We start from the raw sequence: 27,521 nt of genomic DNA, 5'->3' as shown, positions 1-27,521 counted from the left end.
AATGTCAGTAAAAGCCTGTTCATATCGGTGCCACTCTTCTGAAGACTGCTTTAAAGTGATCTGGGGGCCAGGGCAATTGCTGGCAAGCCGACAGCCCCCCCTGCTCCTTTCCCAGGGCCTTCCATTTCCTCGGCACCAGAGGAAGATTAGAAGCATCCCGCAATGCCGTGCTCGGGAAGTTATCAATAAGCTGCTGATTAAGGACTGGCACTTCTCAACCACTGGTAAATAACACTAAGTAGCTGATGGCTGAGGTCCACATTTGCTGATATTATCAGCCAGTGGCAAAGGCCGTCATGGTAAGAGCCATTTGTTTCATAGCACTGGAAAGCCACCGTTAGGCCCCGTTGGATGGCAGACAGGCAGTAAGGTCTGAATTCTTAGGGTCTGTCACCTAGGGAATCTTCAATATTGCCATGAACTTTCACTCATTTGCACATCAGTGGATTCAAGTTGCAGCCTTTTATTCACTTATTTATTGAGATGGTAATGATTTATGCAGTGCTATGAGGCTATGAAAGATCTGCTAGCGTAAGGAAGCAAAAGGGGAAGAAAATTCTTCATTTCAAGTTACAAGTGACATTTATTATTACTTTTGATAAGGGTAGGACAACATTTTGTTTTCTGGTCAGTAAAACCTTAGTCAATCAGGGCTGCCTCTTGCTGTGTAGAGCTTAAAGCATGTACTGTCTGTGGCATCATGTCTGAAGGGCTGGGTTTTGCCTATTTATTAGTTGTCTGGTGCCTCTGTGTCTGAAAATCGGAATGTGCTCCAATCTCCCCACTCTTCCTGGCTGATGGCGTCCTTGTTAATGTCTCCCGAATCTATAGCCCAAGGTCAGAGGATGCAGTAAATTCAGAATTGATTCGTTTGAGGTGATAGCAGTCACCCGATAGCAAGCAGGAGAAACTTCTTTTCCATGCCCCATTGCCCTCTAATGGCCAGTGTTGAATTTGCACAGCAAAGTGGCCAATTCCGAGGGCCAGATAGGAGCTACTGAGGAAATCGGCATCTTGTGATGGTCCAGTGTGTGCCTTATTTTCAAGAACCGCCCCCCCCCCCCAGAATTGTTCACAGTGAAGATTGGTTTGGGGGTGCAAAGAGCAAAAGGTGTACTCTCTCTTGGTAGTACCATTCCGCAGAGAGAGACGGATGGAGAGAAAGGAGGGATGAGAGAGGGTGGTAAATTCAGAGATTGAAAAGAAACAGGAAAAAAAAAAAACAGATATTTTTGTTTCTCCATGGATTAAGGGGCAATGGAGGAGTGGAGCGATCACTTGTAAATAACAGAACACGCCCAAACCAGTGGTAAACTGCATTGCTTTTGGGCTGGGAGCAAGACAAGGGTCTGGCACATGGTTCCTGCATGGCAAATGCGAATTCAGGCTGTGTCACTTCACTGGTGGTGACCGCACTGTGCCAAAATCCCTTCTGTGTCTTGCTGCGTGAAGCAGCAGGTGGGCTTGCTGCTCTGCTGCACCGCGTGTGTGTGGCAAATCACCGCGTGTGTGTGGCTAAGCAAGGGGCCCTCAACCAGGAATAAGGGAACAGCTGGACCCGGATCAAGCTATTGCAAGTCGGTGACAAGTGTGAGACCACAGAGGGAAATGCATCTGATGAGGTACATCCTCTGGGGTTAGGTCCTGCAGGCTCTTGGCAATTGGAGTGCTGAAGATGGCTTCGGTTTTCTTGGGTTCACTTTCCTCTTGCAGTGGAGGCTTTTTAACGGTAGATGTCACGTTTGCATAACGGAACAATAGGTTGTACCTACAGAGGAGCCCTTTTGTGCAAGGCCTGGCTGGAACGCCAGAACGTGTGTTCTGTAGCAGGAGATACTATTGCCTGTCGTATGGATGCTGGAGCTGTGAAAAGCTGTAAATCATAAACTGCTATAGGTGTATGCTCTTATATATTTTCTTGCTGCTGAAGATGGGTGCTTGGTCTCACTACACTCTGCTCAGGGTGCAGACTTGGCTTACTGAAAGCGTTCAGATGTTGAGGTTTGAGCCCGTACGGGTCAGACAGGGCCCTGGCATTCTGCAGGAGAAAGAAAGCGCAAGCTCCGTGTTTGGGAGTTGAGTCGTAGGTAATTAAGAAAAAGCAAGTCTCCAGCCTTTAGCTTGCTTCAAATCCCTATATCCTTGGAAAATTCTTGAGTGCTCACAAAGTGGAAAAGGTTGGAAACCATGAAGAAGTAGCTTTTAAGGTGGCAGAAAAACTGTGATGTAGTATCTTGTCAACCCTTATTATAAATTTAATTCAGCTTTGCTGGCTAACTTGGCATGATTTGCAATACCTGTGAATGATCTTTTTGGTCCAAATTGGGAATTTTAGGGATGTGGCAATATTACAAATGATCCCACTTTACACTATTGTCAAGTGTTGATCTTTAAAAAAGAAAACAACTACCCCCGGTTTAGATAGAATACTTTTAATACAGAAATCTTTCTAAATACATTAATTACAGTTCATAAAAAATAAGTTCTGAATCTTTACACCACAGTCAAATACAGATAGATTAAAATTCATTTCTGACTCAAATAAAGAAGCAATTATCCAAAGTGCAAGAAAACTATCATCTTCCAATAAAAATCTATCCTAAAATAAAAAACAACTCACCTCACTCATCAAACTGAAGACTGTAATTTCATCACATCTGTGTTTTGCAGAGCATACAGTACTTGATTGGCAACCTCAAAGCAAGCCTAGCCCAAAAGAAGAAATTTGGGTTTCTTAGATGCATTTCTGTATCAGAGACGGTGGATCTGCGGCGTGCAGCTGCAGTAACAGTCACGGTAAACACCAGGGCTCTGCATTTGAAAAGTGAGTGTACAGTGATGTGCTCAGTACCAGGACAAGATTACGCGGATCGGGATTTCAGCAGGTGTGAGCTGGTTTGTGAGCTCGAGTGGAAGGTTTTGGGCCCTCTGAGGATTGGGCTTTTTTAAAAGTCCTTATGGGCCCTGGTCAGAAGCAAGTACAGGTAAAGGTTCGTATGGACAATGCTGGCCCGAGGCCTCAGATCTTGTTCTGGTATTTGGCAGCCCTGTGGTCTTCTCCAGCAAAGCCACTATGCCCAAGGGCTGGAAACTGCCTTCCTGAGCCATGGTGCAATCGCTTCGGATCTGTGTTCTGATGTTGATCTTGATCCAAACCCAAATCCAGTTTAAACTGGAACCTCTATAAAATCTTGAGTACTTTGGGTCCAGGGCAATTTTGTTTCTCTCTCTCTCTTTTTTTTTTTTTTTTCTTTTCCTGGTAAAATTTTGGTTCCTTGAAAAACACTTCTGTGCACTTTAAGTTAAAAATACTGATGCCAACCGCATGAATCGCATCAGTGCCAACGGTAACAATGGCATCAGTGCCAGCACCCTCACTGTATTATTAACGTCAATGCCAGCAGTACCATGCAGATAGATGCCAGCAGGCCCATAGTGTCAACAGTGCTGATGCCAACAGGCCAGAACGAATGAAGAACCCCTCAGTAATAAACCGGTGTGCAAAGCCTCACGCCACGGTGCTGTCCCATAATAACAAACCCCTGTGCCCAGCCTAGTTCTCATTAGCAATTTTACAATAACACACCCCAGTGCAAGAGCAATTAAACGAAAACACCAAGGTGTGTATATCCTGGAAGGGAGAAATGCTTAGCTATTTTTGGAGCTGAGGGGCAAATGAAATAAAATGATTAAGGATTTTGTTGACTGCGCTTTTCTAAATGTGTCTGTCCAAGTGCAGTGGTGGCAGCTGGAGCGCTTTTTAAGCTGGCACAGCCTGAGCTTTGGGCGCACTTGCAAGCAGCAAGTGGTTTGACTCCTGCGTGCTTTGCTTTTGAGCGTATCTCCAGCTCTACCGACTCAACAGAGGAATCTTGTTTAACAGGTAATCTAAGGATTAATGAGAGAACCGAATCCAAAAGGATCTTTCCAGAATCAATGCATTTCCAGTGTATAATCTTATTATTCCAAAGCTAGTTCAGGCCTTGAGGACGCAAACTTTTCTCCAAAGGGCAGAAAGGATTTTCCTTTTTCCTGAAGGAGAAGGTCTGGTCTGTTGCTGAAGAGAGGTCTAGCAAAGATCCGGAAACATAGCAAAAAGTTTACAATTTACAAATGTATAGTAGCCATACTTTCCCTGATCTGCTCGGGCCTGTACCCAGAATAGTGGTGTAGGTGCAGGGCATCCCAGTGCAGCCACATCTTGCGGTGGTGGCCTAGGAGTTAGGATGTGTTAAGCAGCTTCCACAACTCACTCCCAGTCTACACCTCTGTGCAAGCAGTGATTCTGCTTCTTTTCCTTTTGGGCAGTAGCTTGATGTCATCACCAAAGAGTTCTTCGCTGTTTGAAAACTGAACTTTTTCTTTCAAAGCAGCTGTCAGTCGGTTGTTCTTTTATTAAAGAGAACAGGAAGACTATCTTGGTTGCCTTCGCCAAAAATGGAGGAATCAAGGGGCAAACAAATTGTCCCTGAAAATTTCAGATATCTCGATCAGCCCTACTGCAGAAGCTTCATACTCTGGGATTAATCAGAGGTTTTAAAGCCTACATGAAAAAGAGAGAGTTAAACGAATCACAGTGTGCCCGGTGCAGTTTCAACGAATTGCATCCCGAAGGAATTGCTATTTACATTTGAACTTGGGTTACCTTTGGTGGAGGTGGAGGTTTGCCTTTGGGAACTGGGAGATGAGCAGGTTTTCTCTCTGGTGCCTGTAACAAAAATGTAGTTTAACTGTCATTAGGCTTTCCTGCCCGAGCAGCTGCAGAGCCTCTGCAGACCTCAGCTGCTGCCGCTGTTATCTCGTGTATTTACTACAGCGTTTTCCTAGCGGAAAAGCTAGGGGTGAATTAGATTAATCTGTCCACATACAAGGCAGCATAATAATACACATCCACAAGGGGTATAGATCTCCTGTTTCAGAAGAGCACTGGGCTATTCTCAGTGTTTAAATTAATCTGTATTGAGTATCCGTGCTCAAATAGACTGTTGAGGAAGCTAAAGCTGGTCATGTATTCAAGGTGCGTGTGAGGAAAACATCTCTAAAGACAGTGGAATTTAACTGTGTTTTTATTATTAAGCTGCTATGTGGAGTTTTTTTAATTTTTTTTTTTTATTTAATCCCTATCCATCATTCTTTAGGCAGGCAGTACCATGCAATTATGTTGCTAGTGTGAAGATGGTTTCTACATCCTTGGATCAGGTGGGCAGCGGGCTCAGATGCTGAGGTGGTAGATATTTTCTGATAGTCACTTGCAGTGCAGATGAAAGACGTGAAAAGTTGCAGGGTTATACTTACAAAAATCGCTTCTGTGTGAGAAGATGTTGATTTGGTAGAAGGAACAGGAGGTGGGGGACCTTTTGGCCTTATGGCAGGCTGTAAAAGAAGAGAATATAAACCATATTGACCCTATATACAGATTGCGTATGTGTGCATCCACATCTTCCCATGGGAATGTGCAGGCTTGTGTTCTATGTGAAAAGTACTTTAATAAGGGTAAAAGGATGCATTCTTTTCAGAAGTAGGGATGCTTTATGCTATCTGGCCCTGAGAGAACATGCAGTGATTTCTCCAGCCGTTGGGATCAGATTGTCATTGCAGGTCTCCACCATGGCGTGAACTGTTTGTGCTGTCTTCCCCAAAGCAAAGGAATTCTCTAGAAATACTTACACTTTGGCGCTGTGGTTTGTTCTCCTGCGGTGGAGGTACAGGAAGGAGAAGTTTCTTATCGTTCATCTGAAAACAGGGAGCAGTTAAATTGGATGGAGCCCTTATATGGTGTGCCTTTACTGCAGACATTACTCAGGGACTTAGTGCCATGTGCTTTCCCCACTCCCTCCCCATGCTGGGATTCACAGCACCGTCCTCTCAGCCTGACAAGTGTTTTGAAGCCCTTGTGGAAGTGCAGCACACTTTGGCTGATGAGTTTTGCTGTTTCAGCCCCTCGGTTATGGTCCCAGGGAGACTACAGCCGACCCAGCACCTCCCCGCTCTTACCTTCTGGGCAGGTACGGCCAGGACAGGGTGTTCTCTGCATCTTTGTTCTTGATCCACAAAGACTTGGTTTGTGGCTCCAGGTCCCCTTCTGGTCTGGCAGCTAGGCAAATATTACATATGACTGTAAATCTTACCCTGACTGAAGTAAAAATACCTGCTGAATTTGAATGCCTGCCGTACTCCTATTGGTGTGTTATACAGCCAAGTCCTCTCTTTATTTCTTCGTCTCTCCCTCTTATTTTAATTATTTAGGATTAATCTTGAGAGGAACAGTTTCAAGTCTTCAGTTCTCTCCCAACTATGGGATTTCTGAAACAGCTCAACAAAGGTCATGGACCAACTTCCTTGGCTTTCCAGTGTCTAATTCCCTCCACCCCCATTGAAAACCCCAGCTTAAAACCTATCCAGAAATTGCATGGCTTTAGGGTCTTTTTTTTTTTCCCCTCATTGGGGGTAAGCATTTTACCTTTTCTTGAATACTTGGAAGCGGATAAGTAACACTGCTGTAGTTGCTGTGACAGCGAGGACAATCAGCACACCAGCAACAATAGCGAAGGCTGTCAGGGAGAGAGAACACAAGTTGCTATTTCCTAAAAGACCCACTATTACTAAGCAGTTTCCCATCATGACCATTGGCAAAGTAATTTTTTTTTACAAGGTCTAGACCCACTATTGCTCGAGCTTATGGTTGCTTCTCCTCCCACACGTGACGATGGAAAGGAATGTATTCCTGCCATTTTTGCCATATTTGAAAATGGTGGTTATTGCCTGAGCCGGCCTTGGGTTAAACAAACCTAGCCCTTTCTGTCCGTCCTCAAAGATTGCTTCATTGTCATTCCTCTCCTCTTTCTCAAAGGGTGTTACCCAAACCTGGGTGCAGGCCTTTGGCGTTGTATACAAATAAGGCTTCACGATTTTCCTTCAACAAAGCTATTCTAAAGCCTCAACCAAGCCATGATGTTGAGAGCTGATGGTGCTCTAGTGAGTGTCGAGAGAGGACAAAAATATTTTCATAAGAAAAACTTAATTACTTTTTTCCCCCAGACACATGGAAATGTTTATGCAAAGTATTTTCCCTCAGAGGCAGATCAGTTAAAGGCCAGCTCCATGCAGATGATAAAGAAATGAACTTGCCCGCCTCCCTCGCAGCAAAACCTCTGGGAGCTTGCCTCCACTCAAATTTAAGCGAGCTGTTATGGTGTGCCTGTTATCTCAGGGTGGAGAAAGGAAAAGCCTGCTACTCTAAATAATCTCCTGGGTGTAACACTTCTGTCAGGTTAGAAAGAAAAATGACTTGCTCCAGTCACTCATATGAGCTGCAGATGAGCAGAAATCAGAGACCTGGATATGCAATATTTGCAAAGAAACAGCGTGGCGCCCAGTGCAAGCTAGGGCTGTTCCACTGGAGTTAAAGTAGCTCGTTTCAGCCAGCAGATGACAGTACCCAGTGTGTGGCCATGCAGCACTTACTGGTCACTGCCGAGGAGCTGTCGCAGGTTGGTGGTGCCCATCCTTCTTCACACTGGCATTGCAACTCGTGGTCGCACACCTAGGGAAGCACAAAGCCAGGAATATCTTCAGGTTGGAAGTACGAGTGAAGCTGTGGTCTCATAAAGTGTCAGTGGCTCTGGATCAGGATCCTGCTAAGCTTATTGCAGCTGGGTCTGGAAATCTCTCGTTTTACTTGGACTAAAATTTAGCACAGAGAGTAGCAGTTTTGCACAGGAAAGGACAGGCCTGACTGTCTGCTATCGTGTGCCTTTGGCAGGTGTTTCTGCAGCAAAAGCTCCAGTAGAAGGCACAAAGCAGCAGAGTTCATCTTTACATCTGTACGTCTCTGAGTGCTCAAATAAGAGCATCCCCAAACAGAAGATTGCCTGAAAGAGAATAGCTATGATACCATGGCTCAGAGGCAGGGCCAGACACAGAATCCGTCTCATGATCGTGGCAAAAATACCGATACTGATCAGGTTAGATTTGCATTCATAAAAATATAGGAAGCTTCTGACTCCACAACTTAAGTCCAAGTGACTTAAATACTGTCATCAATAAGGACTGTAGCTGATGTGCAAAATTTTCTTGGCTTTTAAATTTTTTTAAAGTTAATAGCATCAAATGCTCATATCTTACAGCATGTCCAGTACACTTGGCAGAACAGTTGGTTGATCTAAAGACATCTTCGGCATAGACACATTCTCCTTTGCTGCACACCTGAAATGTACAGGGCAAATGTTAACGAAGTGATTTATAGCTTTCAGAACATGCAAAGCTTGCACATTATTGTGTAGAGTGGTGAAGAGCAAGAGGAGGCATAGAAACAGGTCTGCAGATCACTTGAACCTACATTAGGAGCTTGATGTGTGGATATAATTTTCCATTTGACCTTTGGGTATTTTATAGCAAAGGGGGGTGACAAAGATGTACAGACATCACTGTTTCCAACCCTCTTCCATCCTTCATCCTCCCCCCCCCATTCCCCCAAGTAGAAATATATCGCAAAGAAACTGGAAATAGCACTCAGTGATGCCTAGCACATCTGTTATGTAAATAATTAAAAATAGTAATATATGTATGATCTTTTAAACCTTCATACAAAGGTCTGTTTCTACTTGTATTTGGGTTGGTAAAAAATACCAAGGCAGCAGTCAAGCATAAGGCATCGGAATGGCAGCAGTTCCTCTTTGCTTTGCGACTGATTTGTGACAGATGTAAGGCAGAAAGTATGGCAAATCAGACCAGCAGAAGTTTAGTGTCCACTTCAGTCTTCCCTTTTTAAAATCTTTCTTCTCTGATAAAAGACCTAACGATATAAGCAAGACTGAAAGAGGGGGAAAAATAAGGAGAAAAGCCATTTTCTACTAACCATTCCATTCCCACACTTCGTTCCATCGCGAATCATCCCTGTGTCTTCTCCTCCATTTCCAGGAAAACTTGCTTTGCAGGACTCGAAAGTCACCAGGTTCCCGTCCCGAGGCATCTCATTCCCCCCAGTACAGAACAACTTTCCGCACATTACATCTCTGGAAAGAGAACAAGAGCTGCTAGAACAAGGACATGGCACAACAGAACTATCTGAGCTGGTCTCTCCTCCAGCCTGAATTTGTTGTGTCCCTACAGGAACTGAAAAAAAAAAAAAGTAAAAATAGTTGCAGAAAGGACTTCAGTTTTGTGGTGTTTTCAGGTCGGTTTGTGACTAGAAGGTGGCGACTTCTTAATTCCTCGTGGGCTTATTTGCAGAAATGAGTGTTTAACTGACCTGTCCTCAACTTCTGAGGTTCACCTGAGGTTCATCTTCCCTATCCAAAAATCCTCTCCCCGTGCTTACCTGCGCCCACATGCACACGCAGGCAGTCACCCTCGCAAGGAGGCTCACACCTCTCTATGTACGCACTTGCTCTTTCTCAGACTGATCCCAAGATTTGAAACCAGTTTTCTTAGCATTGTCTTTACCACAGTATTGAAACTGAACAAGAGACACATGGACATATATGCCATCTAAAATAGCACACTCTTTGCTTCTGTCTCTTAATTCGAATAGGAGTGGTCTCTCTTCCCAAATCCCAGCAAATTCTGTAATACAGTGCTTACTTTTTTTTACACGGGACGTGACTACCTTTTTCTTTTCGGCAGTATCCATAATATAACCCTTTCGTGTTCATCTGGTAACAGGAAGCTGCAGCTTCAGTAGCCTCTGTGAAAGAGGAGAATGCAATGGCATTACTTTAAATTCTCTGCGCATGAAAAATAATAATATTCAATTTCTTTTCCCTGTTTAAGAAATGGCCTTTCCCAGTGAAGTTGCCCATGGGCCTAAATGACTCTGGTACTTCATGCATTAATTCTGCAATGTCATTTGTTATCGTGTACACACAGCAGGACCCATCCTGTGCGTTCTCTCTCTGTCCAGTACAAACCTACAGACCTGGTGTAGGAGAGGGGACACAGTCAGAACTGGAGATGGTTTAGGACTGGGGAGAGTGTAAGCCATCTTCAGAAACATAAAGGCATGCTAAATTTGGACATCTAAATACAGACGTTTCCTCTTCCTATCAAGCAAAGAATACTCACTCAGCTCCATTCCAAAGTTATCTTAAAAGCATTGTGCAAAAGAGGAATAAGCGAACCACTTCCCATTTCTCTAGAAATACATTGCATTGTATGGTCTGGGCTTCAGCTCATGTGATGATAATCTCTTACAGTGTAAATATAAAAATAATAATAATATAGTGTATACTACAAACTAGAACTCATTTATATAGATGTACTGTTCCTGATTTACAAAAGGATGACTTGATGATGTGCTAGTAGACAAAGCCTACCACTGTCTCTCTCCTTAGACCTAGGCAACCTTATTTTTCAATGCCAGCTGGTACTCACCTGGTCCGAAAGCAGCTTTGCACTGGTCTTCTCGAGTGGGACAGTCTCCCATGTAGCAATAGCCTTTGCCGTAGTTGCAGGAATGTCCGTTCACACGGAATCGGTCCTCTGGGCAATTTGCAGAAAAGCCGGTGCACATCTCGGCCAGGTCACAGTCATGCCTGACTGCTCGGCACACAGCTCCTGGCTTTTTATACTGAAGGAAGAGAAAGCAATACCACGCGTAACACGGTGCTCTTCCTTGCCATTTAAAAATCACAGCGAACTAGAGGGATAAAATTAGGGGAGACAAATCCCATCCTCACTGTACAAGTTGCATGAGGGGCCAGATCCGTATCTAATTTAAAGTTGGTTTTGTCAATTGACAAGATTTTTGCCTGGTTGTGCCTCAGCTTTTCTTTCCAGGAGAAAGTGGGTAATCAAAATGCTCATTTCTCCAGGATGTTGAAAGATTTAAGTCAATTGATAGTTTTGGTGTAGTATGGGATGGACAAAGTGCGCTTGTCATTACAGTGCTATGTCAGGAATTACAAAGAGGGTCGGTTCTTTTGAAAGGTGTATTTCTGCTTTATCACGGGGGGGAAAAAAACCCAAACCCTAGAAAATATAGAGATTAAAAGGTGTCTTACTTGGCAGTTTTCACAGCACTCTCCTTGTGCGCATATGGAACCTGCTGTCAGTTTGCACGTCTCGGGGTCGCAGCACTCATTTGTGCACTCCTGTGAGAGAATCGGCAGTCAGAGCTCTGGTCCCCTGCTTCAGGGCTCGCTCCCTCTGTTCTGGGTTCTCAACGAGCCGCCCTGTACTTGGTTATTGAGGGAGGGAGGGAGGGAGGGATGTGGACCCTGGACCTGCGCTTTGCTTTTCTGAACAGCATTTTCACTAGAAGCTACGCCAGCCATTGGGAGTGAGCAGATAAAGAATACAAAGTGTGTTTGATTATGAGAGTGCTGATGGAAGTCGAGCAGGGAACTTGCTTACTTCTGATGAGATGGTTTCGTATGTGTGGCTTTTCCCCATTCTCAGTTCCTCTCTGAACACAGCAGGACAAACCATGTAGGCATCTTTCTCACCATTTGGCGTGCACTTTATAGGGGGGACTACATTGCAGATCAGCAATTTGATGACCGCAGTTTCTACAGAAATATTTCAGCCAGCTTTGAATGGGCTACCTCAGGAACTAACAGAAACCTCTTTGCCTCTTCCAAGTATTATTTTATTCCCGGTTATGCAGATACCTCAGGAGTACCACAGTCGCATTCCTCTCCTTTTTCCACAAAGCCATTTCCGCAGGATGGAGGTGCTATGATGCTGCTTATATCTGGGATGTTCGTTAGGCATTTTGGCATGTCACTCAGCATGTATTTCTCAAAACTTTGGAGGCTGCAAGAGCTGAATTTCTTGGGGATGATAGAACTATATTGAGAAAGCAGGAGAATTTACATTAGGATTGGCATAGGTAGGGAAAAGCTATGTAAAGGGGAAAACCCTTTACAAAAGAAATGAAACAAGTGACCGTGCCCCTAAACTATTGGGTGCAACCATTTTTCCATATACATATATATGTTGTCATTGTAAGGAAGAAATGACTGGTGGTTTAATGAGAAGGCCCCCACCCCACGCAAAGCCAATGCTATCCAAAAGGGACTAGAGTCTGGTTTGGTTTGGGTTTTTTTGCGGTGGTGTATCTATCTCAGCATACATTAGAAGGACACGGAATTTCCTAATTTTACTCTTCTTGTATAATTCGAATGGAATAATCCCAGGGGGCAAAAATAATTGCTACTCCATTTTGGGAACTGGCAGCTTATCCAAAGCCCATCTTGAACCACCCCGTACATTAATGCCTTTGCCTTTTTGTCCAAACTCCTACCTGACAGTATCTGTCATGATACAAACTTTATCGTGACACGTGCAGGCTCTGGTGTCGTGACTCATGCCAAGGTTGTGTCCCATCTCATGTGCCATGGTAGCTCCAACTGCAATTTCATTTCTGTTATGATCCTGTAGAGATAAGAGCAAGCTATTATTTCTATGAGTATTTTAGGAACAAGCAGGAACACCAGAGAAGCCATGCGGCTAAGAAATAGGACAATTTTTCTTGAAGTGGAATTATCTTCAGTGCTATATTGATATATTGTTCAATCCGTATATGCATCTATTCCACAGTTTATGCTGGATTATATTGCAATAGCAATGAGATGATCCCACTAAGGAACATGAATAAATAGGTTTTTAAATAAACATGAGGAAGTTAGGCTGCCAAATAACAACGGAGTGTTAAGGGGAACTGAACATCTGAGACTCTCAATGCTCTCTCTGGGTAGCTGTCTCTGTGCTTAGGGTAATTATGTGGGTGTGATATAATTATTACTCATTACATCAAGGTAGCTGTTGTGTACGGCGTTGTGTGTGCACAGAAAGGCGGTTGCTGCGCTCCATCTTGGCTCTTAGCTCAGTGTTTTGTGCTGTTGGTGGGAGGGAGGAAAGGAAAAGTCCTGCTCTTTTGGGTGAAATCCAGATGTATAAACAGCTGGTGGTAGTAGAAACACAGAGAGCACGAGACACAGCATACTGGTCGTACTCTTCCAGCATGGCATCGCAAATCATGCTGCTACAGAATGCATCCCCCTGCCCTAAAAAGTATTCTGGGTTTCCAGTCATGCTCGGATTTCCTTATGGTGTGGGAAAGCCAGATTTTTGTGGGGGTTGTTCCTCTTACCAACCTGGCCTCTGAAGCTGGGTGCAACAGTTGAGTTCCAGGTGTTGTTGGTAAAGTTTAGGATCTGTCTTCCTCTTTAGGCTGAAGTTTAAGTACAGTAGTTTAGGCAGCTGTAATTAAGTGGCCAAACTGATGATTTGCATTGTGACAGTCAGAACCAATTCCCCGTTCAAAACAGGGAACCTTAAGGTAGAGGCACAAAATTACTTATTTCCCTCCTTTGACTCTGTTGGAGCCTAGTACTCCAAAAACAGGTGTCGGTTTGATGTTGGCATTTAGATAACACATATACCATGCTTTGTGTGTGCTTTCTTTACTCTCTGCACTTCATTTAAAATAAAATCTCTGACTGTCAATTTCTACAGTCTAATAAAATAATGATATGAACCAGACAGAACTGAAAGCGTCGTACACCGAATAGTTTTCACAGAAGTTCTTTGCTGGTTGAGTAAAAAACATAGAAAAGGCTTTAAGACATAAAATAAACAAAAATAAATCAGACCTGAATAATACCTGCAGAATATATATCACTGCATATGGATTTTAGAAAGGCTAATCCGACTGTTGTCCCCTCAAAGTCATAGCCTCTGTGGGGAAGAAGAAAGGCAGAGTGAAATGCGATGAAGTGACCAGGAACCAAATCTGAAATCAAGTCTACCTTATTAACCAGGCTTTAAGCATATGCTCGTTTCCAGCTCCCTGATTTAATACAGTATTTGAGGATGTACTTAAGACCACTGCAAATCAGAAAACAATTGAATACACTTTTCATTTTAAACTTTTACTTAAATTACGTTGCGGTTCATCAGGCTCAAAGCATCTCTTTGAGTGTAAAGAGCTTGATGAAGTGCTCTAAATGTAGCAAAGTGCTTGGATGAATCAGGGCCATTGAACGGGAGCCAGAAGAGCGAAGTGAGTGCTGGTTTAGTTTGGCAACGTGCATTTCCCAGCCGTTAAACTTCATGTCATGGCTCCTTAGGCTGTTAGACTGCACGGCCGTCTTCGGGACACTCCACTGTTCTGTGACAGTTGAAGAGAAGGAAAAGGAGAGAGGAAAAAGAAAAGGAGAGACTGAGATGTAACAAAACTTTACATTGCCTTTTTCTGCAGGGATTCAGATAGAAAGATTAGATACTAGCAAGGAAAGGGAGCCTACATTTGTCTGTTTGTACTAGAATTAGTACAATCTTGTATTGGAAAGCATGAAATCCTGCTCGATATAGATGTTTCTGATGGCTTGGTCACCAATTTTTAAAGAGCAAATTCCTTTAGCATACTTGGGAATGCAAATAGGAAGCAGAGCGATACACACGTGAGTAGCTGAGCATTGTCATTTTTTTTCCTCGTTAATAAATCTGATCGGCGCCACTTTGAGAAACTGTCCAGGGTGAATCCTGCAGCACGACTCAGGAGGCATTTGTCGCCATCTGTCCAAATTTCGAGGCCAATTAAAGCCACGTAGATATTTATGGCCTTATAAACCTGCAGCAGAAAAACAGTGGTGCTGTAAAAATGAAGTAGGTTATGAAGACTTCCGAAACAAACGCTTATCCTGGTAGTTGGTTCACTTTCGTCGCTTGCAATATATCTTTCACTCCAGACCTGATTTAAGCTTTTCAGAACTTTGAAGTTGCAACAAGAAATTACAAAGAAAAACAAAACGTGAAATCTTATTTTTCCCCACCAACTATAAAAATGTTTTCTGAATACTCGAAAATTCTTAAAATTCTTTAAAATACTTGAAAATTCAAGGAATATTTTGGAAGAAATTTGACTTGCAGAAGAAAACAAGAATCAAAAATGAGTTCATTCTTTTTGAAGGATTTCAATCATTCACTAAAAGCTGTTAAGAAAATATGGTATAACGCTTTCTTTAACAATAATTCATTTATAGAAATCTCATACCTGAGGACAAAGAACAAGATAATATAGAAAGATGTGTTAAGTTTGTATCATAAATTACAATGAGGTTCAGTTTTCATTCTTTCCTACATGCAATAATGAAAATTCATTATAAAAATGATAAATAATTCACTTTCTAATTAAATTCTAATAGAATTCTAATTCAGTTTCACTTTGCTGTATTTCCTCTTACCGTGTTGATGTAATTGACTATTCCAAATATCCTTTCTCTTACAGTTTTAACATCTTCCTCATACTTCTTATACTAAAAAAGTAAATGCAGTATGTTAGGAAAAGGAGAGGAAAAAAGTGATTTATCAGTTAAGAAACGTCCCTCAGAATATTGCATCGCAAACCACACCACGCCTGGTCTGCATACTATCTTTTCAATGTACTATTTTATCGGACAACGTATTTCAAGATCAGGCCCTTTTAAAACGTGTATCTATGTGTAGGGTGCAGAAGAGAACAGGCACTGCAGGGCGTTTTCTGCATTTTCGTTCTCTCCAGGTGGGATTTTCAAAATCAATGGCCATTAGGAAATCCTATTCCTAGCCAAAGTCTGGTAAAACACAGTGCAGCACTGTAATTTTGGTAGGAGCCCAGGGGTATGAGTAGTACCTACTTTGGAAAGCTCACCTCAAGCTGGTCAAATGAAAAAAAAAAAAATCATTTCAGTACTCACCAAAGTATTGTCTGCAACTATGTAAACTTCCAGATACTTTTTTGCTTTCAGGTATGCTTTCATCTAAAGAAAAGATACATTTAAATGACTTTTAAAGCCTGCTTCCGTCCCAACCTTTGCAATTTCAAACCCTTGTATTAGTTATGAGGGTATTTCTTTAGCTAAGTCTTTTAGAATGGGACTGCCTGGTTTAAATGATGAAAGGTAGGCTAGGTATTAAAATGATTATTAGAATGATGAAAGGTAGACTCAATATTAAGAAGTATTTAGATGTTTAAAGATGCCCATGGGCACCTATTAGTACATGCAGGAGGGCTTAACTCAGGTGATGACTCTGAAATCTCAGATCTGTGAGATTTTGCACAGGTTTTTAAGATCTGATTATGCTTTACTGTTTGCGATCGCTTCTTTTCTGGAGGTGCCACCAGACAAAGCGGGACTTGTGCTACTTGCATAGCTCTCCTACAGCCGCGATTTCTTTTCTGACATTTACTCACTGGACTGTTGCTTAAGTAGGTACTTACTTCTGGATTGTTGCTGGATTTGAAGTAGTCACTGATGGGGTCATTTGAATCTGCTTCCCAGGTATTATTGATTAGCCCACAGGTTTTTATGGACTTTTGTTCGAGGTCCTCATACTTATAGACTGCATGTTCCTCTCTGTCTGAAGTTCCCAAGGGCTCAATAAGGTACTTCTGGCCACGGGTCTCAAAATAGCCACTAAGAAAATGAGTTAGACTGTGATCTTTTGAATCTGCAGGACTGAGTCAAGATAGCAACGTTATCCCTAAGAGCGTTTAGCCTGAGCGTACGGACCATCGCATGCACTGACGCAATGGAAGAGTTTGGCAGCATGCAGGCAGAGTGTACAATAATTTAAAAGTAGAAATCATTTAGAAGATTTGGCTGGTCAGTGAAGTCTATGAGTAGGAGACTGTCAGTCAAAAAGAAACTGGTTAAGAAATGAATTAAACTTTAGGGTTTTGTGCTAATAGAGGTGATTGAAAAGTGAATTTCAGTTCAGTGGGGAATTCAAAGATATGTTTTCATCTTTAATTGAGACGAAAAGCTGAAATATCGAAAGGAATTAAGAGCTTTGAATAATTCTGAGCAGCAAATGTCAAAATAAGCATTCTGTGTTAATGTGTAAACTCAACAAGATATGCAAGAAGTGTTCCCAAAGAAAGTCTGGGTTTTGCAAAACCCTGCTAACCACTGGGAAAATGTTATATTGCGGATTCTCAGACTCCTCAGCTATCCTCTTGCCTTTTTATGGTATACCACTGTGTCTTCGGTGATTAGAAATGAACAGCTTCTGTTAACCGAGCTTTTCATGCAAAAGCTTGAACTTCCTGACCCTGTAGCTGCTGTAGCGCTGAAAAAAACGTAGCCTTCTCTTGAGCGTCACTGGAGCTTCCTACAGCTGAGAAGCATCAGCCCTAAAGGTTTACTGTAAGCACCACCAAATTCTATGATTTATGACTGGATTTAATATGGAATTAGTCATATAAATTTATTGATGTAGATGTTTCTTTAGCTTCCACTTTATAAACTCTGAAACTGAAGTAGAAAGGTAGCTTTTTATTCCTCCCTTCTTTTCCTTTTTTTTGGTAAACTAGTTTTCTTGTAAGCCTGAATAAAAGATAACGCCAATTCTTTACATCCTGATTATTTTTATATTGGAAAATTTATAGAGCATGCGTATTCTGCCATTGGTACCCTTTGGGAAGAAAACTTCCATCTTACCTCAGACCTTTGCACACACTGATGCTTGCTATGGAACCAGCATCATTCTGAATGTAACCTTCATAATAACAGTGATCCTGGTTAGAAAGAAAAAATACAGTGTCAAATCGGGCCATGCCTCATTGACTACCATGAGTTGGCTTAGATAGAGTGATTTCAGAAGACAAACTACACTAGCTACAACCTACAACTACACTGTCTGAGGAAATCTCCCGTTAGAGGAGATTCTTAAAATGAAAGAAGCTGGTGACCGTTTCCATGGTTGCTACGGTACCGTTATTGTTACCCTTCTACACAGAGTGACCCAGATTTTGACAAATCTGGCCATGGCGGGCTCTGGTCAATACACAACGGTACATGGAAATGAGAATACGCATACTCACTGCGCAAAATTAAGCATATTCTGGTGTGCTCTGCTGAATTGAGGTCCATACCAAATGATTTTATTGTGGCCAAATTTCAAGGAAACACCCTTTAATATTAACCCAACAATTAAATGCATTAACTTCAATTAGATTAAAATGCATGTATTATGTTAAGACATATGATTAGAGGACAAATTTTAATGACTTAATTGACTTGAGGATCTAAGGTCTAATGAACGCTTTTGTGTTCAAAGAGACTTCAAAGTCACTTGAGTTATTGTGGAAAATGTTAGCTATAGCATTTTCCTTAATAGGTGTCTTAAGAGAGACCTATAACAGCATCAACCTTTTGTTTTCTCAGGGATGTTTGTTTCACTTTAGCATGTATTTGTTTTCCTTCCATCAGAAGGTGCCAACTTTCTACAGTGAAAAAGACATCAAGAAAGTGAAAATTACTAGAGAAAGAAGTGGAGAATTATTTTGCGTCTTTTGAGGATACAAGAGAAACAGCTCCTGAGATTGTGATAAAGTATCCACAATGTTAGGGATTTCTAATTCAGCAAGCCGCATAGGTAGACGTGTGAGATTGTCTTTACCCAGGCGTAGGTGCTATTTGTTTTTCACAGCATCCATCCAGGGAGTGAAAGTAACTGGAGCAATCAGAAATAGCATCTTTTTTCCACCAAAAAAACCCACCCAAAAGAATTCTTTATGCCCATCTACTTCACTCAAGATCCTCCTGTTCCTGCTAAGCCCTCCATGGCAAAGAATATTAGGCTTTGTATTCCAAATTACAAGTGTTAAAACACATAGCATGACATTGGACAAAAAGCTTCAGGTGAGAGCTTTGTTGAAGATAAGACCCATGAGTGCACAGTTAATTAAAAAATAAATTTAGTGACTTCCTTTGTGTCTGGATCTGTATAACTGATTTGTCATGGCTCGGAGAAACCACCTGGGGTAACCTGCAGTGCATTTGCTGTGAGCGTGGGTGGTAACGTGAGCCAGTGAGGAAATGTGTCTTTATCTGAATCTATGATCTCACTGAGATTAGGGTGTAAAAGCCAATCATCAAGTTGCCCAGAATGAGCAAAGTCGGGAGGGCAAAGTCGGGAGGTAACAGTAGTGGAATGGCCTTGGCTCCACTCCCTTTCCTGACAAAAGACAGAAAGTCGGCTCAGACAATGTGTTTGTCCGTGAAAAGCGCTTGGTTTTTTAATGGGCAAACTGTCTGATTCTCAACGGGTGTAAATCAGTGTAGCTCTGCCCAGGTCACAGGTCGCATCTTCCCCATCCCTTCAGAGGCTTAGATGCTTAGAACCCAGATTTAAAATCTTTTCTTTCTATCTCATATGTGCTATTATCTCATGGACCCGTGAATCTCTTACAGACCTCTTCAAGACTGCAAGTATAAGGAAATCTTTTTTTTATTACCTTGATCTGAGGACTTGTTGTTATTTGTCGACCGTCATCAGAATAGACTGTTTCGGTATAGTCTCTAGCTAATAGGTGCCTGGAAAGAGTCAAGTACAATTATTATTGAAAATAAATTGTAGTCATCCAGAAATGAGGCAATTGTGTAACACGCAAAGTATGTGGGGAATTCAAATGATTACTCAGGTTACCACCAGTATTGAAAAACTAGGGAAGCAAAGCTGCGGGGTGGGGAATTCTGCCTGCTCGTAATCCTTACTCAAACAAAGGGACATTTCTAAACTAAGAAAGCAATTAAACTCTACTTATTTCATTGGTATAAACTAATCTCCTAGCAGATCTGAAAGCAAATCTATAATTACATATGCATAAATAGTACATATTGATCCTTTTTTGGCCTCCAATTTGTGTAGACATTTCCACCGCTCCACAGGGCGTGTGAAATGGCACCGTTCCGTTCGCTTCCCAGTTCACCCCCGCTGATTATAAGCAGCAAAGCTCTAGGTTAGTGGGAAAGCTGCCCCATGTGTTTCACAGGTGCCCGTGCAGCTGTGTGTGTGTACGTGTGCAGCCGTGTGTGTGTACACGTGCGCCCACTAAGAGAGCCTGTGCGGAGATTACACTAACATGTTTGTCCAAATTTTGCTCACAGTTTTTTTTTTTTTTTTATAACTGTCCTAGCACAAGTTCTCATCTCTGCAATCGTTCTATCTGAACTTGATTTTTCTTTTCTGTCTAAATAAAACTCCATTTTTGTACATATATTTGTACATGAACTTTCAAAGAAGGACATCGTGACTATGGAATAAATTACTGCATTTCTGCCACTGGTGGGAAAGGTGCCTTTGGGTTCTTGTTAATAGACATTCGTGCCTTGCTCTGGAAGGCCAGATCCTGCGAGGCTCTGTGCACCCAGGCGCCCATGCAGCAGAGCGCTAAGCAGGTGCTTAAATTTAAGCCAGGGCTGTAGTCTTACTACAGCCAGCAGCAAAGCAAGTCTACATTCACATCTGTTTGGGCAACTACCCCGAACTGCCACAATCCCATTTCTTTTTAAAGAGTGGGATTTAGTATAATATAATTTCCCACACCCCCCTTCCAAATATTTAGATTAGATTAAACCAGGGGCAAACAGTTAATTATAGTCTATATTTAACGTGACCTGACGATAGGGCTATTGTATTTACACAGCCATTAGAAAAGTACCCATTAAAGCAGACTTGTTTGATCCTATGTTAAATATTATGGTGGAGCCAGCAAGCAGAAAGTCACCACTGTGCTTTATTTGTGTTGCTCTGTACCGTTTTGGACTTTTCTTTGTGGGCTTTGTTCTGTACCAAACCCTACTGCTCCTCTATACCCTCTGGGTGGCCGGTTTGAATGCTGTTAATCTCTTCAGCCGGGGAGGCAAGCTGTCCTCGCTTTCCATTTCCATAAAGCATTTTGTTAATGACAGTATATATTAGAAGTCCAACAGCCGTAGTGTTAAGGTAGGGAGTGTTGGAAGCCAAGTTATTGAGGATTATCACATTTCTTATTACTGTTTTCTATTTTTGGCCAAGACAGCCCCATTTAATGGATATTTCTCTTGTTCATCTCTGTAGTTTCTACCAGCATATAACAAATAAACATAACCCTTAGACTATCCATGGCTACAGAAAATGTGTGAAATAATACGAAAACATTGAGCGTTCAGTGGATTCAGCCATTTAGGAAATAAATAGGAGAACAGAGTTAGCAGTATAGGCAAGTCACTCCATCATGGTAATGTCATATGCCTGTGTAGTTATTTCACGTTACCGAAATAGTGACATGATGCTTTCTCTCCCCTCTTCTTCTCTTGTTGGAGTTTAAAGGTTGTATTTACCAAAATACCTCTGTCTTATAGGAGCCCAAGTTCTGTTTCTTTGTATCCTGAATGCCCTAGAGAGCCATTTACAGTGAGGAATAACGCTCAAGGAAAAAGTTGAACTGGACCTACTTATTTTTTTGTAGGTGCAGTATGACTTCCTCTCCGTTGGCTTGGATTCCGTACTCCATTGTGTCATCATATTTTGTCTGTAAACAGATTTAAGTGTTAGAATATGGACTGTTACAATTTCTGGCCTCACTATGAGCTGGCTGTTATTGAGTTGCCAACTGCATTCTTTTCCTCCTCCTCCCACCAAAAATAAGTGTTCTGGCAGTTAAAGAATAAGCAGGAGGTTACTCTGTTTCGTACTTTTTAATTAGAGGAAAAAATTTAACTTTGCAAATGTATGTCTACAATCATAAGCACCTACCCTGCATATTCGGGAAAGTGCTGAAGCGGATGCTTAAATTCAAACATTTTCATAACTCTTGAATTATGTAGGAGCATGCTTAGTTTTAAATGTTTGATTTAATTTACTTCAAACTAAAACATCCGTAGGTTATTCAAAATCTGAGGAGTATCAAAACCTACATCTTGGCAGAGATGCAAGAACAGAAGACCCGCTGGTGGCACCCAGGTCCTGTCTTTAGCAGGCACGGGGACACTCTTGCAGGTTTTCTTTCATTTCATTTCATTTTGCAAGATCAAGTGTCTGACCCCAAATTCTCTTACTCTTGAAAAGCGTCCCCAAACCAGGACAAAACCCAAGGGTACTCTAGCTCCAGAAAACCTTCCCTATCTCCCACAGAAAAAAAAGGTTCTCTCTTTTAATACCTCTTTGTTTCTTTCTACGTCTCTTTTGTGTACTGTGTGCAATTTCCGTGGATAAACTATTTCATATTGCTCAACTCCAGGTAATTTCTTGCTCGTGCTCCCTATAGAGAAACAGATGTATATTTAGGAAAACACAGTATTAATATATTAAACACCATATTGCATGTCTGTCAAGAGCAATTCTTTTGGGCCACGTAGTCATTCATCTCTTGCACCACTCGTTTCTCATGTGTCCTCTGCGCTGGCTTCGGTGTGTGCTCATCCGTTCTGCTGAGCAGTCACCCCCATTATGTTTGTTACTGTCTGGATTTCAGATAAGTTGACATACTTTGCTATTTCCAGGTGTCAAAATATTTTATGCAATTTGCTTTGGATTTCTTTCCCCAGCACCAGTCAGCAGTTTCGAGTACCAACGTGCTAGACCAGCTCTGCAAGGGGCGACTTTTGCCTTCACATCTAGAGATGACATGAATTAACTTATACGGTTCTGTGAAATTAGTGATCTCCAGACCTTATCACGTGATGACATACAAGTTAAGACTGCCTCTAGATAAGCAAATAGATTCATACAATTCACTACAAGTCTGGACCAAGCCTAGATTTCTGCTTTGGAAAGCGTTCCAGCTGGTCTTATAACAGAAATACTTGTGACAGCACTTTAATAGGTACATTCTTAGCTATTGAGTCAGGTTGGGAACTGTTACATGCTTGGGACAGCGGGGCTGGAGAAGGAGTTTCAATGAAGTTAGCTAAAATAATAGGAGATAGACAGTAAAGTAGGAAAATCTTGAAGGCGGTAAGGAATCCAGATGATAATTCCTTAATTTGCATAAACCCTTTTTACTGGTCGCACTTGTAAGGTGTGTTGCGTCTCTGCAGTGGCTATAAAGAACTTGTTGAGGAAATACTGATGAAAAGTGTTTCTTTTTGTTTTCTGCTTCTGAGCCTGAGTGAATCTTGACAAAAGGTAATTTGTGTCATGATTGCAGGGGTGGTCAGCACACCTCGCGTCATTGGAAGTTAATAATAGCAGCTGGTGATCAGTGTTTGAGGCAACAGGGTCGTACAAGGGATGCGTTAGTTTCCAACAAGGCAGCGCAGGTTTTATATGGCTTCCTGAGCTCTTTAATCTACAAAAGGCCATTTCACCTGCATGGGCAAATTCTTGAGGGCTCAGCATTAAGCACAATGGCCTGTTTTTGAAAAAAGAAAAAAACAAACAAACCACAAACAACAAAGGGAGAGTGCAACTCCCATTTTAATTGTCTGCCTCAAGGTCAGATTTTTACAAGAGCAGGACATGCAATTACTATAATTTTCTGTATCTGGAACACCAGAGCGCATCCTCATGCAAATTGTTCCAGTAAAATAAACAAATTAATTCTTCATAACTGGTTTATTTGATTAAACCCATTCCAAAATTAATTGCAGAATGAACTTGGTTGTATCTTGCCAGAGCTGAGTGCTGTAGAGAAAGGCATGATGGTATAATGGTATTATATCCTAAGAAGTTATCCTACATCAGCTGCGCCTTTCCTCACAGACTCCCAGAGTGGCCGGGGTGGGAAGGGACCTCTGGAGATCACCCCGTCCCACCCCCGGCCAGAGCAGGGTCACCCAGAGCAGGTGGCACAGGGACGGCTCCAGGCGGGTTTGGGATGTCTCCAGAGACGGAGACTCCCCCACCTCTCTGGGCAGCCTGTGCCAGGGCTCTGCCACCCTCACAGCAAAGAAGTTCCTCCTCGTCTTGAGATGGAACTTCCCACGGTCAAGTTTGTAGGTTCTTACATTATCATCACAGCAATATTATAGGCCTCTCGGAACAGAGTTCCGTGCTTCAATTTTATCCACCCGCTCTGGGTTGCAGACTCTTTTGACAAGGCCAACTGTAGCCCGGGTGGTTCGAGTTTAGGCTAGATTTAAAAGGAGACTCAGAGCTAAATTTGTCCTTTTTCTGCAGTGTGATACAGACAGCATTTCGAGGAAAACAGGTTGGTTTTGTTCTGGAACAAATCGTTTCATAGATGTAGTTTTTTTTTTTAATCAACTCAGTATATTGTCTTTGTCTTGCTTCAGGCGTTGTCTTGAATCAGTAGCTTTAAGGAGGAAAGAAATTCCTTGGGCCTTGTACGGCAACTAGAGAAAGTGCTAAGGAACACACAATTGTGTACTTTTCGAAGAGCGTAAACCGGGAAGAAAAATCATTAGTGAGGATTTCATTGATGATGAAGGTTTGATTTTGTCAAGAAACCAAATATATAGCACCTTAAGCATTAGTCCTGTGCACATTTTCAGGTATTCTGTGCAACTAATGAAATCATAAAGGTACCTGGCTGACTACACATTACGTGTCGAATTATGTAGAGAAAAGCCGTGCATGCTTGTGCATGCCAAGGTCTGAAAAAATCTGTTCCCTGTTGACATGAATTGAAAGAAACAATGCACGTGGGGGGAAAAAAAAAGTGCGTTCAGTTAAGGCTAGGTCATATGAATACTCATAACCTGAAGTATCACACAGATAATAAGGGTGCTAACTATTTTAATTCGGGTAATGTCATTAATTGAATTCAAAGAAAAGTCTTTTCTTTTACAGCCAAAATGCTGACAGTGTAATAAGTTGTCCCAATTGGATAAATTGTCCGCTCACTTGCAGGGGAAGTACTTTTTAATTGGCTCACAAAACTAACTGGTTCTGGGTCTTTAGGCAATCTATGGCCAGTTTTCACACAAGTTAATAATTCTCAAACTAGAGAATTTTAGATAATTGCTTTGAACAGAAAGAGAAAAAAGCAAACATCCCTAACTTCAGCAATACCTTTTTTTCCCCCCAATGGCTTTAATTCACTGTTCTTCCATATTATCTACGTGTTAATAATTAAAAATTCATAAACGCGATACAAAGTTATCCATAGCAACCACTGATAAAGGATTAAAAAAAAAAAAAAGAAGCTGTACCTTGTTGGAGAAAATGCAGCAAAACAACAGAAACAAGAAGAGTGTTAGTCATCTCCGTCGCACTTGTACAACAGTGGTCTCCGTGGTCTGGGAAAGTTGGGTTCCCAGACTGTGTGTGCTTTGAGCAGTCCACTCCGGTGCAGTGAGTGAGAGGGAGTGAGTTGTTCAGCTTTATTCTTGTTCTGCGGAAGTGTTTACTAAAGGTGTTGCACAATTTCCAAGTCGCAGAGCGTTACAGCAAGCGGAAGTTCCTGCTGGTTAGTTAATGTCACACGAATTGTGATAGATTGATTACTTCTTTGAAACACATTCCCTAAAACTGTTCATCAGAAAAAATAAAAATAAATAAATACATATAGAGGGAGATTGGAGAGTTGTCTTTGGTACAGTTTGGCAGGTGAAAAGCTACCATAGAAACCGTGGGTACCACCGGTGGCTCAAGGAACGGGAGAGTTTTCAAGAGATGTAGGGTAAGACAGGTCCGCAGGGCTCGTGTTAAAGATGTGTCTGGGTTCTTGCTACTTGCCATTTAATCTGTACGGAAGGGAAGGGCTTAGAGCACCAATAAAGGTACGTGTAATTCTCTATCTGTGAATCATATCTACAGTATAAACACTGAGTAGGTCCTTTTCTGCCCCTTCCATCCATATTAGTAATGTTTGCTCGAGGTTCATGTGATAAATGTCTAAATAAAAGGGGATGCAGACAAGTGAGTAATCAAGCTGATCACTGTCAAATAATATTCTAAAAATTTATGCTAGAAACTTATCGCTTTGACTTAGCCAGTTGTAATAAAATAGTACTATGCATTTCTTCGGGCTGCAGCTATCAATATAGAGCCGCTTTATAGAAATTTAATTTTTCATATGTTAGAATAGGTATTACAGAGTACAGAGAACTAGAACAGATCGTGCTGTATACTGCAGTGTATGAATATAAATTTATATTAGCAATACACATTACACAGTAATATAGGTATTCATACATTACATTTATTTATAAATAAAGAAAAATATCTGTATAGACCTCCAGCAGAATTTTTACTGCCATAGCTAACAAAGGTTCACACTTTTAATATGAAGTGTTATTAGATAACTATTTCTGGCTCAGGAATGTGTTGAAAAGTTATGATATTTTGAACATTGAAACCTGAAATTGTAAATGCAGACTTTTTAAATCTCCAGGCATTCTGGGACAGATTGGGAGCTACAAACAAATGGGCCCTGAGCTTTCTTTAAGGACAGAATGGTGCTAATTAATAACAATTTATGTGCAATGCTGATTGCAATAATCAACTTAGGTGTAGAACTGGCAATTTAATAGTAAAACTTGATTCAAAGGCAAGAGCCCGATTATCTTTATTTTAGTTAGCCACTTACAGTGATGCAAAGGGACTTTGACATGGATTAAAATGCTGCTGTTCAGAAGCAGGAGACCTTCGCCTCGCTCTGTGTTGCTTCGCAGCGGTGTGGGTGATGGAGGCTGAGGGCGGAATAACCTCCTGTGGTCCCGGGAGAGCCGTGCACCCCAGGCGTGGGGCTGTGGCTTCAGTGGCTCCGAGAGATGCTGGGCTGGATGCACATACAAACCCTTTGTGCAGCTTTTCTTGCTGTTAGGTCTTGGATCTTCCTTCAGCATTTGCGTTTTATGGATCGTTTATTCTGGTCTGTTGAAGGGAATGCTCTGCTTTGGCACTAGCAGATGTTTTAATGGGGGATATGGAGGTGTAAAATACTCCCTCATAGGAGTTGAGCGTACACCAGACACATTGTCTGGCCTCCAGGCGTGCTCTGAGATATGCTAGTGCAAACACCGTCGTCTTCATGAGTAATGTTGGGCTTGAACGGTCTCTGCAAGTGTTTGAGAGCCACTGGAGTGGGGTTTAGTGGCAGGAGGAGCGCCTGAGAAAAGAAAAGGGCATCTGTCTGCCAGAGTCCTGATAACCACCCTCAAACCTCTTCTCTCCTGTGGGGCTGGAAGCCAGGAGTTCTGGTGAGCTGCAGCAACGTTATCGTAACTCGGGTCAATATTTCTCCCACCTGCTATTATGATGACACTAATTTTAGCGAGCACTGTGCTCTGGCAAAGGACACCTTTCTAGATGGACCTTCCGTCTCCTCCGAGGGCCTTGGGAGCTGAGCTCCGGGACAGAGCTGCAACCTGACACTCCTGGAACAGGAATGCTTTTTGGTAGCAACTTCTTTGGGTCAGAGACAGAGCGAGCTGACTTTCTGTAAGAAAAGTCACATACCACACCAAACCGTGTCGCCATCCCAGGTTAGGAAAGAGCACTTCAGGCAAAGAATTCATGGCGCGTCGTTGTGAAGGGTTTGGACATACCGCTGCCAAGGTGTTCATTTCAGTCGCAGCAAGCATCAGAGGGGAGGTGTGTAATTTAATTTCTCAGTGTCTTTTTAGTTCTGTAAAGATAAAGCTTAGTCTGAAAGTTAGACAATTTAGTATCTTAAATGTTATGTGAATGGAAATAAGCACTGCATTCTTGGACAACATCTTTGCCTTACAAAAATAATTAAGAAAAATAACTGTGAACAACTGGTTTTAAAAATAAGTGGCTGCTATCCAAGCATTTATCTCAGCTCATTCTCTGTGTGTGACGCACTTGAAAACCATGTACTGACCCCACCGTTCTCCTTA

General features: G+C 42.0%; 1 protein-coding gene across 1 annotated transcript; it reads right to left on the bottom strand.

The window, feature by feature from the left end:
* Positions 1 to 2,473: 2,473 nt before the first annotated feature.
* On the bottom strand, positions 2,474 to 25,000 carry ADAM28 (ADAM metallopeptidase domain 28). Its single transcript, XM_054180836.1, has 24 exons — positions 24,867 to 25,000; positions 21,912 to 22,012; positions 21,207 to 21,283; positions 19,226 to 19,304; positions 17,427 to 17,503; positions 16,205 to 16,400; positions 15,681 to 15,743; positions 15,189 to 15,260; positions 14,406 to 14,575; positions 13,596 to 13,680; positions 12,245 to 12,375; positions 11,610 to 11,787; positions 11,001 to 11,090; positions 10,372 to 10,567; positions 9,583 to 9,685; positions 8,858 to 9,014; positions 8,125 to 8,205; positions 7,465 to 7,543; positions 6,461 to 6,551; positions 5,995 to 6,094; positions 5,668 to 5,733; positions 5,296 to 5,373; positions 4,646 to 4,708; positions 2,474 to 4,543 (listed from the first exon to the last, which is right to left on the bottom strand). Exons 1-24 carry the CDS (start codon positions 24,916 to 24,918, stop codon positions 4,511 to 4,513), a joined length of 2,418 nt encoding a protein of 805 aa, XP_054036811.1. The 5' UTR covers positions 24,919 to 25,000; the 3' UTR covers positions 2,474 to 4,510.
* Positions 25,001 to 27,521: the final 2,521 nt, after the last annotated feature.

This window comes from Rissa tridactyla, chromosome 20 (assembly GCF_028500815.1).
Source record: "Rissa tridactyla isolate bRisTri1 chromosome 20, bRisTri1.patW.cur.20221130, whole genome shotgun sequence".
In the NCBI taxonomy this organism is placed as follows: Eukaryota; Metazoa; Chordata; class Aves; order Charadriiformes; family Laridae; genus Rissa; species Rissa tridactyla.
This window is presented reverse-complemented; position numbering and strand designations above follow the sequence as displayed.

Excerpts from the sequence above, each read along its gene's own strand:
- ADAM28 (XM_054180836.1), bottom strand. The coding sequence starts at position 24,918 with ATGACTAACACTCTTCTTGTTTCTGTTGTTTTGCTGCATTTTCTCCAA. Across the intron at positions 12,376-13,595 it reads ATTCTGCAGGTATTATTCAG|GATCATAACAGAAATGAAAT; the intron begins GTCTGATTTATT and ends TTATCTCTACAG. Across the intron at positions 5,374-5,667 it reads ACAAACCACAGCGCCAAAGT|CCTGCCATAAGGCCAAAAGG; the intron begins GTAAGTATTTCT and ends CTTCTTTTACAG.